Below are 13,285 nucleotides of genomic sequence, written 5' to 3' on the forward strand. Positions count from 1 at the left end.
TGAAAAAAATTCCAGCCCAAGACAACTTTGAAGGTTGGCAGGAAAGGTCTGTGGTACCAGAGTGAGAGCAGAGCACAGTCCATGCAGGAGACATCAGTGCAGACTGGGCCCCAGCAAACCAGGAGCAGGCCTTGGGGGGACTGAATCAGTGGCAGCAGTGGTGGTTTCCAGACCTTACAGCCCACAGATGAAAAGGGGATTGGATAACAAGTCAGGAGATTTACAGAGGTCTCTTTGCTGGCACCAGGGGCAGGGCTCTGTTGTATTGTCTATACTTGGATCTGGGTTGCAGTCCCAGGTCTTAGTCCCTGTTTGAGGAGAAACGCTAGCACAGTAGAACTTCCCACCACAGGGGAGAAGAGACCCTGGGATTAGTTCCAGGGTTTAAAAGAGTGTTTGTACTGGGGCGGCCAGGTGGCTCAGCGAGTAAGAGCACCGGCTCCAGTGTAGGGATGACCTGGATCAAATCCGGGCTCAGATAATCAGCACCACACCCAGAAATAATAGCTGGCTGTGTAACCTTGAGCAAGTTACTTAACCCCGATTGCTTAAAACAAAACAAAGCAAAAAAAAAAAAGAGTGTTTGTAGTCACTCACAAATCAGTGCATAGTACAGGAGAGTAGCAAACACACCTCTCCCTAGGTCATACCATCTTGGAAAAGCCAAAACATCACAGGTACCCAGAATTACCTCTGAAAACGGTAGTACAAAAGCTCTGGAGCTTGGGACAGTGCCCTTTCCACTTGGGAAGCAGAGCCCCACTTTAGCATAGAGTTTAAAAAGTTAAGAAATAGGCTGGAAAATGAGCCAAAAAAAAAAAAAACAGAAAAAAAAATTCTGACCATAGAAAGTTACTATATGGTGACCAGGAAGATAAAAAAACACACTTAGAAGACAATAAAATTAAAATTCTTGCATCCAAAGCCTCCAAGAAAAATATGAATTGGTCTCAGGCCATAGAAGAGCTCAAAAAGAATTTTAAAAATCAAGTAAGAGAGGTACAGGAAAAATTGGGGAGAGAAATGAGAGTGATAAAAGAAAATCATGAAAAAAAAGTCAACAGTTTGGTAAAGGGAGCACAAAAAAATACTGAAGAAAGTAACACCTTAAAAAACAGAATAGGCCAAATGGTAAAAGAGGCACAAAAATCCAATGGAGAGAAGAATGCCTGGAAAAGCAGAATTGGTTAAATGGAAAAATATAGACAAAAATTCACTGAAGAGGGGCGGCTAGGTGGCCCAGTGAATAGAGTACTGGTCCTGGAGTCAGGAGGACCTGAGTTCAAATCCAGCATCAGACACTTAACACAAAAAACTAGTCATGTCACCTTAGGCAAGTCACTTACTCCCAATTGCCTACCTTCCCTCCTCCAAAAAGCACACACACACACACACACTCACACACAAATTCATTAAAGAGAAGAACTCATTAAAAAGTAGAATTGGGCAAGGGGAAAAGGAGGTACAAAAGCTCACTGAAGAAAATAATTCCTCAAAAATTAGAATTGGGCAAGTGAAAGCTAATGATTTTATATCAAGAAACAATCAAACAAAATCAAAAGAATGAAAAAAATAAGAAAATATGAGATATCTCATTGGAAAAAAACAACTGACCTAGAAAATAGATCCAGGAAAGATAATTTAAGGATCATTTGACTACTTGAAAGTCATGATCAAAAAAGGGCCTAGACATTATCTTTCAAGAAATTATCAAGGAAAACTGCCCTGATAGTCTAAAACCAGAAGGTAAAATAGAAATTGAAAAAATCCATTGATCACTTCCTGAAAGAGATCCCAAAATGAAAACTCCTAGGAATACTATAGCCAAATTCCAGACGTCCCAGATCAAGGAGGAAATACTGCAAACAGCCAAAAAGAAATAATTCAAATATGGTGAAGCCACAACCAGGATAACATGAGATTTAGCAATTTCTACTTTAAAGGACTGGAGGACTTGGAATATGATATTCCAGAGGGCAAAAGAGCTAGGATTACAACCAAGAATCATCTACCCAACAAAACTGAGTATAATCCTTCAGGGAAAAAAACTGGAAATTCAATAAAATAGAGGACTTTCAAGCATTCCTGATGAAAAGACTAAGAGCTGAATAGAAAATCTGCAAATAGAAAGATGCAAAAAAAGCATACAAAGGTGAACAGGAAAGAGAAATCATAAGGGATCCAATAAGGCTAAACCAAATTCCTACATGGGAAAATATTTATAACTCCCCAAAACTCCTATTATTAGGGCAGTTGGAAGGAGTATACGTAGAAAGCAGAAGTGTGAGTTAAATGTGATGGCATGATTAACTAAAAAAATTAAATTAAATTAAGGGATGAGAAAGAAGAAGGCATGGGGAGAAGGGGAAAGGGAGAGGTAGAATAGAATAAATTATTTGACATTAAAAAGACCTGAGGGAGATTTTATATTAGATGGGAAAATGAGGGAAGCAAGGAGTGGAGTACATAAGCATTACTCTTTTCAGAATTAGCTCAAACAGGGAATAATATTCACAGTTGGGTGTGGAAATCCATCTTACCATATAGGAAAGTAGGAAGGGAAGGGTAAAAGAGAAAGGAGGTGGAGGGGGGAGTTGATAGAAGGGAGGGTAGTTTAGGAGAGATAAAAGTCAGAAACAAAATACTTTTGAGAATGAACAGGGTTGGGGCGGCCAGGTGGCTCAGCAAGTAAGAGCACCGGCTACAGTGTCGGGATGACTGGGGATCAAATCCAGGCTCCGATACTTAGCACCACACCGAGAAACACCTGGCCGTGTAACCTTGAGCAAGTTACTTAACCCTGATTGCTTAAAAAAAAAAAAGAGAATGAACAGGGTAAAAAGAGATGAGAGAAGTATAAAAAAGGGGGAAATAGGATGGAGGGAAATATATAGTTTGTAATCACTGCTGTGAAAAAAAATTTTTAGTGAGTTTCTCTGATAAAGAATTCATCTTTCAAACCTATAGAAAACGGAGTCAAATTTATAGAAATTCGAGCCATTCCTTAATTGATAAATGGTCAAAGGATATGAACAGTCAGTTTTCAGGCAAAATAATCAAAGCTATCTATAGTCATATGAAAAAAAATGCTCTAAATCACTATTGATGAGAGAAATGCAAATTAAAACAACTCTAAGCTACTACCTCACACCTGTCAGAATTGCTAATATGACAGAAAAGGAAAATGACAAATGTTAGAGGGGATGTGGGAAAATAAAAACACTGATGTACTATTAGTGAAGTTGTATACTGATTCAACCATTCTGGAGAGCAATTTGGAACTATGCCCAAAGAGCTATAAAACCATACATAACCTTTGACCAGGCAATACCATTACTAAGTCTATTTGTATCCCAAAGAGATAAAAACAAAAAGGAAAAGGACCTATGTACAAACATATTTATAGCAGCTCTTTTAGTGGTGGCCAACAATTGGAAATTGAGGGGATGTCCATCAGTTAGCGAATGGCTGAACAAGTTGTTGGATGATTGTAATGGAATACTATTGTGCAATAAGAAGTGATAAGTAGGATGCTCTCAGAAAAACATGAAGTTCTGCAAAGTGAAAATAGCAGAACCAGGAGAACACGGTACACAGCAATATTATATAGATTCATGATCTACTATGAATAACTTAGTTATTCCCAGAAATACAATGATCCAAGGTGCTGCCCATCTTCAGAGAAAGAACTGGTAGAGTCTGAACGCAGATCAAAGATACTTTTTCTTTACCTTCTTAATTTTTCTTGGTTTTTTTTTTTTTGCCTTTGTTTTCTTTCACAGAATGACTTATACAGTTATGTGTTTTGTATGCCTACATATGTTTAACCTACATCAAATTGCCTGCCTTCTCAATGGGATGGGGGGAGAGAATTTGGAACTCAAAACGTGAAAAAAAATGTTAAAATTGTTTTTGCTGTAATTGATTGGGGAAAAAAATTAAATAATGTTAGCAAAACTCTGCCTTGCTTCATTTTGTACTCCGAGGTCAAACTTGCCTGTTATTTCAATTATCTTTTGATTTCCTACTATAGTATTCCAATCCCCTATGATGAATGTGACATCTCTTTTCTGGTGTTATTTCTAGAAGATGTTCTAAGTCTTCACAGTACTGGTCAACTTTGGCCTCTTTGGCACCAGTGAGTGGTTGGAGCATAGACTTGTATTGCTGTGATGCTGAACAGTTTGCCTTGGATTTGAACAGATATTTTTCGGGCTTTTTTGAGATTACACCCCAGTACTTTTCTCACCCTTTTATTGAGTATTTCTTCTTAAGGATTCTTGCCCACAGTAGTATATGTAGTGATCATCTGAATTTTAAATTCACCCATTTCCATCCATTTAATTTCACTGACACCCAAGATGTTAATTTTAATCTTCCCATTGCCTGTTTGACTGTACCCAGCTTCCTTGGTTCACGTATCTTAAAATTCCAGGTTTCTATGCAATATTGATCTTTGTAGGATCAGACTTTCTTTTAATCACCAGATGCATCCAGAGCTAAGCTTCCTTTCAGAAGTTACTTCATTCGTATTAGAGCTACTTGTAGTTATCCTCTAATCTTAAGAAGCCTTTAAAAAAAATTCTATATTAGTCATGTTGTGAAAGAAAAGAGACAAAAAACCTGAAGAAAAATAAAGCAAGGCAAAAAAAGGTATGCTTCAATCTGTATTCAGACACTATCAGCTGTTTCTCTGGGGACAGAGAACATTTTTCATCAAAAGTCCTTCAGAGTTGTCCTGGATAACCCTGTATTGCTGAGAATAGCTAAGTCATTCATAGCTGATCCTCTTACAATATTGCTGTTACTTTGTACACAGCACATAATGCTTTGTATCAGTTTCTCTAAGTCTTGAGGTTTGTCAGACAGCATTCTGCTCATCATTCTTTCTTTTTTTTGATCTTTTAAAAAAAACGTATTTACTTTTAGCTTACAACATTCACTTCCACAGTCCCTTGAGTTCCAATTTTTCTCCCCTTTCTTCTCCTCCCCCCTCCCCGCCATGGAGGCATGCAATCCAATATAGGTTCTACACATATCTACACATTAAACATTAGTCAAGTTGTAAAGAAGAATTATAACCCATGGAATGAACAACGCGGTTCACTACTCTTAAAAAGCCTTTTGATGAGGGTGAGAGTATAAAAGCTGGCTTGAAGCTTAACATTAAACAACAACAAAAAAAACTAAGATCATGCAACGAGTCCCACCACTTTCTGGTAAACAGAAAGAGAAGAAATGGAAGCAGTGTCAGATTTTATATTCTTGGGCTCAAAGGTCACTGCAGACAGTGACTACAGTCATGAAATTAAAAGATGCTTGCTCCTTAGAAGGAAAGCTGGACAGCATACTAAGAAGCTATGGAGAGTTGGAAGGAAAGCTGAGTACCACAGAACCATTGCTCTCTAATTTTCATGCTGAAGAAGACTTTTGGGGATCCCTTGGACATCAAGGAGATAAAAATCAATCAATACTTAGAGAAATTAATTCAGGCTATTCACTGGAAGGTCAAATATTGAAGCTGCAGCATAAATATTTTGGCAACATTTTGAGAAGACTGGACAGGTTGGAAAAGACCCTGATGTTGGGAAAGACTGAAGATGAAAGGAAAAGGGGACTGCAGAGAATGAGATGGAAAGATAGTATCATGGAAACAACAAACATGAACTTGGACAGATTTTGAAAGATAGTGGAGGATAGAAGGGTCTATCATGCGATAATCCATGGGATCATGAAAAATCAGACATGACTGAACAACAACAATAATTTTTCAGAACCTTTCTCAGTTATGTGGGTCACACAGAATCACAGCAATGCATGATCACTGGCCCAGAATACACAAAAACCTTTTTGGATTGGCCAGGTCAAACCCCAGGCTTTTCTAGGATTTTGTGGCTATTTTCACAAATTTGTTAAGAACTATGCTGCTATTCTCTTTTTGTGGTGGCAAAGAATGGGACATTGAGGGGATGCCTATCAATCGAGGAATGGATGAACAAGTTGTAGTATATAATTATGATGGAATAGAACTGTGCCATAAGAAATGATAAGCAGGATACTCTCAGGAAAAAACATGGAAAGACTTACATGAAGTGATGCAAAGTGAAGTGAGTAGAACCAGGAGAATATTGTACATGGTAATAGCAATATTATATGAGGATCAGCTGTGGATGCCTTAGCTATTCTCAGAAGTACAAAGATATAAGACAATTCTGAAAGACTTATAATGAGAAATGCTATCCACCTTCAGAGGAAGAACTTAGGGAGTCTGAATGCAGATTGAAGCATACTAGTGTTTATTTTTTCATTGTTTTGTCTGTGTTTTCTTTCACAACATATGGAAATGTTTTGCACATGTATAACATATCAAGTTGCTTGCCTCCACAATGAGAGAAGTAAAGGGAGAGAATTTGAAACTCAAAATATTAAAAAATGAATGTTAAAAATTGCTTATATGTAACCTGAAAAAAATAAAATATTAAAAATGAATGTTAAAGATTGTTTATATGTAATTTGAAAAAAATTAAAATATTTAAAACTAAAAAAAAAGAATAATGTTACTATTGTTAAATCACCAAGTGACCTTACTTGTGGATATATGAGCATTCATTCCTATATGCCAAAAACAAAAAAAAGGACTGGAATATCCTGCATGTAAATTGAGACAATTGAGACATTTAGTCACTAGTTCATGTAATGGTAATATGGACTTGATGTAGATGTACCTATGGAATGATTACCTGAGTTATTGATATAATCACTTTTGTTGTTTTAAATAATATTTTGATGATTATAACATACATTTACAAAATTCAAGTAGTCTTCAGCTGATTTTGTAGGTGGTTAAAAATTTTTTTGGCAAGGAAGAAGGTTTTCCTTCTATTAGGACATAGATCCCCTCTCCTCCTCAGATGTCATCATAGAAACTTGGTAAGCCAGAAGTATCTTCCTATGTGGGTAGGCAGACATTACCCAGATTTCTCCAATTTCCTATGGTTTTTTTTTTTTTTTTTTGCAGGGGACAGCCTAGGACCTAGTGCCCAAGAGTCCTGGGAATAGCAGTGCTCCCCCAGGTCAACAGCCCTGTTTCTAGTCTGGCCCTTGCAACTATCATCCAGGGAAGTAAACCCTGTGGAGAAGGGGGTCTACCATTCCTGCCACTAACACCAAATCGACTGTCTATGGGCAGGTAATCACAAAAGCACTAGGAAGAACAGTGGCCCCCAGGCCATTAGCCCTGCTTTCACTCCCAAAGCCAATTCCCCCCTCCCCCCATCATTATCCTAGAGAATGATCCCTCTAGACTTCTAATCTGGTAGGTGCTACACCCCTTGCCTCTTAACTGTTATAACTACTTAAGACCTAGAAAAGGAAGTTCTCAACACCAAGGTCCTTAGCATTGTTAAGGAGCTCAACATCAGAAATGGCCATCTGCCTTGGTAGTATACCCCAAGGATTTGTGGGATTTTCCACTGGATTTGCAGCTGAAATCTACATATGTTCTCTTTCCCAATTAGAATGTGAGCCCAATTTGGGATTATTCAAATAAAGAGACTGAAATGTCCATACAGTTTGACTCAGAGATCCCACTACTAGGCCTATAGTTCAAGAAGGCCATTGATAAGAAAAACGTCCCTACATACAGTACGCTAAATATTTGTAATGGCGCTTTTTATGATCGCAAGAAATTGGAAGCAAAGATGCCCATAGACTGAAGAATAGCTAAACAAATTGTGGTACATGAATGGAATAGAATATTACTGTGCTGTAAATGCTGAACACAGAGAATATGGAAAAGAGCTACATGAATGGATGCAGAGACAAAAAAACCAATATTTACAATAACTACAACAATGTAACTGGAAAGAAACTTTCAAAAAAATTAAAAGTTAATGTTACAAAATTATCAAGAACAAGCATGGCTCAAAAGAAGAGATGTGAGATGATAACCTCACCCAGTCCTTTGCAGAGGCAGAAAGATCACAAGTGTGGGACATTATACATATTTTCTGACTTTTTCTGATATATTGATCAGTTGTGCTGATTTTTCTTTAAAAAAAAATTGTTATATGGGATAGCTCTGGGAAGTGGAGGAAGAAGGGTACTGGGGAAAAGTATTGGTGATGTAAAAAAACAACAAATAAAATCTTGTTTAAAAAAATGTGGGCTACTGGAGATCAGATACTGTAGGTACTGTTTTCATCTTGCTATATTCAGAGCAGTGGGTAACTCTGATGATTTGGGTTGCATTCTTTCGATGGCACGGTCCTTTCCAGATAGTCAATGCTTAAATGCTTTTTGGTTCATTCATTTTGAACAGAGAACGAGAATGATTTCCCCAGGCCACCAGCCACGTGATCTTGGTGGAGCTGCTCAGACCAGGATGAGCGGGTGGGAGAGAGCAGAGGTAAACAAGCTGGCCAGAGGAGCAAAACTGGTTGGGGTTGAGACAGCAGAGGGTAATTGTCATGATGACCCTGGGTCCCTTGACATCCCTAGATCACAGAGGCTTTGCTATATGCCTCAGCCTCTGGCGTTGGGGAACCACTTCCCATTTACCAGTTCATCAACTCATTTTCTGTTTTCCTCTCAGATTCAGATTTGGGGTTGGGGCGAGGGGCATAGAAAAGTTTTTTGTTTCTTCTTTGACTGCCAACCGAAGCAGCCTGCATTTTGGAAGCTTTATTCCTTCCTTATTCCCTTCTACTCTATTTACAATTGTGGAAAAACAACAAAATTAGGTGGTGAAAGGGAACAGAAGAGATTTTAGTGTTTCCTTTTTCCCCCCTGCACAGGCTGTATGGGGGGGAGGGGGTGCAGCTGAGACGATTGGAGACAGTGCCTTTGCTATCCTTAACAGTCTCAGAATACATATGAATATGTACAAGTTGTACCCTTGGACCTTTTCCTTGAACCCATTAGACAGAGACTGATAAAGACAGAGTTGAAAAGCTATAAGTGGGGAGGTTTGGTGCTGTTTTTCGCCTGAGGACACCTTGACCGGACTGGCAGAGGTACTAAATTGGGGCTCAGCCTTGCCCGGCCCTGACGTCTCTGGGGCTGGCAGTGGACGGCGTCCAGGTACACACAGTGGGGCCCTAGACACCGCCCCATTCGACACATGCCCTTGTAGACCCGCGGCGTTTGACTCGCCGAATTGCAGCCAGGTCGCGATGAGTGTGCATGAGGAATCTGGAGAAGTGATGGCATTGACTTGGGCTACAAGGAGAGCTAAGGACCGAAGCATTGCTTTGAAGGGCCGCACCTCCACAGCCCTCGGACTGAGCAATCCCTCCGCTCAGAACGCCAAAGCCGGTGAGTGACGTCATGGGGTCACGCAAACAGGAACCGAGCGAGGAGCCCCACGTGGGAACATCCCGCTAGAGAAGCAACCCCGGGCCTTTAACCTACAAGCCTGAGACTACAATCCCCAGAAGCCTCCGCGATCCCCGTCCTTCCTCTACCTTTCATCCACCCTCTGTAGCATGGCAACGGCATGACGTGACCCGGGGACCCGAATTGGAGCCGCAGCGGCCGCCGGCTTCAGTCTCAGCCAAGCGGGCTGACCGGGAGGAGTGGTTGTGAGGCACAGTCCCCTGCCTCTCCGGGGCGTCTTCCCTCCCCGGCTGCCGCTCCCAGCCCGCAGGGGTTGGGAGGGCAAGACCTCGGCAGGAGGAGAGGGCGAAGAAGGCAGGAGCGCGCGGCGCGCATGGCGTCGGCGGGCGCGCGGCGGCTCCCCGCTGGGACGCGCGCGGCGGCCCGGCGCTGCTGCTGCCTCCGGCCCGGCGCGCACCCCGCCCCGCCCCCGGGCCTGAGAGCGCTGCAGCCAATGAGGTGAGGCCGCTCTCCCGTCTGCGCCGGAGCGGGGTAGGGGGACCGGTTGGGGGGCGCCCGCGGAGCTGCGATGCCCCCGTCCCGCCGCGCGTCCGCCTCTCCGCGCGCCAGGTGGGCCCGATGGAACCGAGCGCGTCTCGCGTGGCCCAGGCCCGGCGTGCTGGCTACCCTCGGGGGCTCCTCCCCCGGCCCTGTCCTCAGCCGCCCCCGACCTTTAGCACTCGTGACGGCTTGGCGCGGGGGCCTGGCGGCTTGCAGCTGGTGCTGGAAGGCGGGGAGCTCGCCCAGCTGACCTTTCCCCTGGGAAGACCCCCGGTCCGGCACGACGCAGGACGGGCATGCAGCCGACTGGTTGCGGGGGCGCCCGGAGCCTTGTGAGCAGCCCCGCCGGGGCCCGCTGACGCTGCCTCCTTCCTCTCCCCAGGCTTTTGTCCTCCTGCAGCCTCTTGCTGCCCAGAGCTGCCCAGGCCTTGGGGGCTGAGGCCGGGCTTCCCCACAGCCGGTCTTTTATGGGCTTCGCTTCCCCATTCACCAACAAGCGCAAGGCATACTCCGAACGCAGGATTATGGGGTGAGAATCCCCTGCCCTTCCCCCCGACCCCGGTGTAAAAAAAGAATAGGGTGCCCCACACTGAGACGTGGAAGTTTTACTGCATCTGCCGCCAGTCATGCCCTGCCTCCTCACCTGGCATAGCCTATGTACCGATTCACTTCAAAGATCTCACCAGAGCAGAAATACTAAGATTAAGAATTGGCCCGACTAGAAGCAAAGACCTTACAATAAATTATTCTGTGCTCACAGTTCCAGGCCACTGATGCCATTTTTCCTACTCCTATTTCCTTCAAACTATGAAATTCTCAGTGGTCAAGACAGCACTGCCTTGCCACAAAATACTTGAATTTTTCCAGTGACCTGAGGATTAAACCAACCTTTTTCCAGTTCTGAGTGCAGCATTGGCCTAGTTTTCAGTGTGTTATATCGCTTTGGAACAAGGGGAGTCTGCCATTATGATTTGGGGAGGTCAGCTGATCTCCATATTCCTGGGATGGATGGGTTGTGTATACATGTCTGTATAAAGTCAGTGCTAAGACTTGGCAAGTACCTGGACCCCACACCTAGATCCTTGGCCCCTCTCTTTGAACCCCCTACCCCCCAAATGCCCCCAGGTACTCAATGCAGGAGATGTATGAGGTGGTGTCCAATGTCCAGGAGTACAAGGAGTTTGTGCCTTGGTGTAAGAAGTCCTTAGTGGTGTCCAGCCGAAAAGGTTACCTGAAAGCCCAGTTGGAGGTTGGCTTCCCACCTGTTGTGGAACGTTACACTTCAGCTGTTTCCATGGTCAAGCCTCATATGGTCAAGGTAAGGCACTACCCTATTTCTTTTTTTTTTTTTTAAAGCAATTGGGGTTAAGTAACTTGCTTAAGGTTACACGGCCAGTTCTTTTTGTGTGGGTATTAAGTATCTGAGGCCTGAACTGATATGGGTCCACCCAACTCCTGGGGAGGTACTCTTACTCTTACTCACTGTACCACCTAGCCACCCCTACTTTGTAATTTTTATTTCACATTTTGGGCTTTGCCCCGCCTAATTATGCATTGACTGACAACCCATCTTTCTCCAGGCTGTCTGCACTGATGGCAAACTCTTCAACCATTTGGAGACCATCTGGAGATTCAGCCCTGGTCTTCCTGCCTATTCCCGAACTTGCACTGTGGACTTTTCGGTGAGTCAGGGTGCTGTGGCTGGGAAACAGTGGATAGGACTGTTAGTTTTTAGCCTCCAGTCAATTCAGCAAGCATTTATCAAGCAGTTAATGTGGCAGCAGGCACTGTGCTAAGTTCCAATCACCAACTAGGCCAAAGGTTTCAGTCTCTCAGTGGTGGCCCAGCTGTCAACAAAACTCCCCAGTGTAAGCTGAATTAGATTAAACTCTAATAGGGAAATAAATAACAAAATAAATGCAATAGGATTAACTTGTGGTTTTCTAAATCAATGTGATCATCAGGAATTTTGTTTCTGTTAGAGTTGGGCCTGGAGTCAGGACTTCGGTTCAGATCCAGCCTCAGATACTTACCCTAGGCAAGTCATTTAACTCATTTGCCTGTTTGCTCATCTGTAAATTAGGACAGGGTTGTCATGAGGATCAAATGAGATAATTGCCAAGCACTTGACACAGAGCCTGGTACATACAATAAACACTATATAAACATTAGCTATTATATCACTGACTTAGGCTACCAGTGCCATGCTTCCCAGGGGATTACCCCATGACTGAAGTCACTCCTGCTCAATTTTGAATGGTGACTGTGGACTCTGAATGGAAGCTTTGGGGTTAAAAACTTTGAAGAATAGCACCGTTGAATTTGTTCAGGGAAGTTACCCATGTTAAAGTGACGGCTTCTGTCTCCTTTTGCCCCCATCCCTAGGTTTCCTTTGAATTCCGCTCACTGCTCCATTCTCAGCTGGCCACCATGTTTTTCGATGAGGTCGTTAAACAGAACGTCGCTGCCTTTGAGCGCCGAGCGGCCACCAAGTTTGGTCCAGAGACAGCCATCCCCCGTGAGCTCATGTTCCACGAGGTGCACCATACATGAGACCAGCCCCGTCACTTATTTATTTGGTTTGATCCATGCTCCATCATCTGGGGCAAGTCTTGTTTATGTCTGCCTCCTTGCCCCCCTGCCCTAATACTTCTGGCTCTCCAGGCAGAGAGAACTCAGGAATCTGGAGTGAGCTCATCACTTAGGAGATGCTGAGGGGTAAGGGAGATCCCCAGGAGTTGGCTAACCTGACTCCAGGAACTGAACCTTACATGCCTGTCTCCTTCTGGAAACTGAACTCAGAACTGCTGGGATTTTATATCTTGATTGTGTCTTGTGAGCTAGGGCTCCATTTCCTGTCTAACTTATAGTGCCTCAGTGTCTCTGGAAGGGTAAAGCAATCCCAGGTCTCCGGTAAAGCTGTATTACAGTGTTCCTCACTCCTGTTAAGGAGCTAAGGGGATAGGGACAATTCTTATTGTCCTGATAAAGAAGTCTTATGAGGTTAAAGTTACTTCCATTTTGGAATCCAGGTATCTGAGGTTCTATTTAAAGTCTGCTTTCCAAAAAAGGAGTATTTCCCCCACCTGGCTAAGATATGTCGGATGTCAGGGGAGTTCTTTTCCTCCTTCCAGGGTGGAGGGGAGGCTTTGGTAAAGTTGCCCTTACTTCTAGCCTGTCCCTTTCTTCCACCTGGGCTGAGTGTTTTGATGAAGAGCCAATAAACCAATTGTGTGGATTTGGTTTTGTAATGCTTTTTAGGTAAGGAATACAGGGCAGGAAGAGAACTCAATGAGGGAAAAAGGTAGCCCTGTACAACAGTGTCTTTGGACACAGTGTCCCTGCTAACTATAGCCCCACATTCCCCTGGCTAGGACTTGCTATCCAGGCCCTTCTTAACTATTTATAG

At 43.2% G+C, this 13,285-nt stretch overlaps 1 protein-coding gene across 2 annotated transcripts; it reads left to right on the forward strand.

The window, feature by feature from the left end:
- Positions 1-6,326: 6,326 nt before the first annotated feature.
- COQ10A (coenzyme Q10A) lies at positions 6,327-13,114 on the forward strand. 2 transcript variants are annotated; one of them, XM_069079613.1, is made up of 5 exons: positions 6,327-9,834; positions 10,259-10,405; positions 11,002-11,194; positions 11,457-11,558; positions 12,262-13,114. In XM_069079613.1, the coding sequence occupies exons 1-5, from the start codon at positions 9,710-9,712 to the stop codon at positions 12,427-12,429; spliced, it is 735 nt and encodes a 244-aa protein (XP_068935714.1). In that variant the 5' UTR covers positions 6,327-9,709; the 3' UTR covers positions 12,430-13,114. The 2 variants fall into 2 exon arrangements, with proteins under 2 accessions (XP_068935714.1, XP_068935721.1); XM_069079620.1 differs by lacking the exon at positions 6,327-9,834 and adding an exon at positions 9,843-9,945.
- Positions 13,115-13,285: the final 171 nt, after the last annotated feature.

Source organism: Petaurus breviceps, unplaced genomic scaffold (assembly GCF_028583685.1).
Source record: "Petaurus breviceps papuanus isolate PSGF00001 unplaced genomic scaffold, PetGlider_PUasm1.0 154, whole genome shotgun sequence".
Taxonomy (NCBI): domain Eukaryota; kingdom Metazoa; phylum Chordata; class Mammalia; order Diprotodontia; family Petauridae; genus Petaurus; species Petaurus breviceps.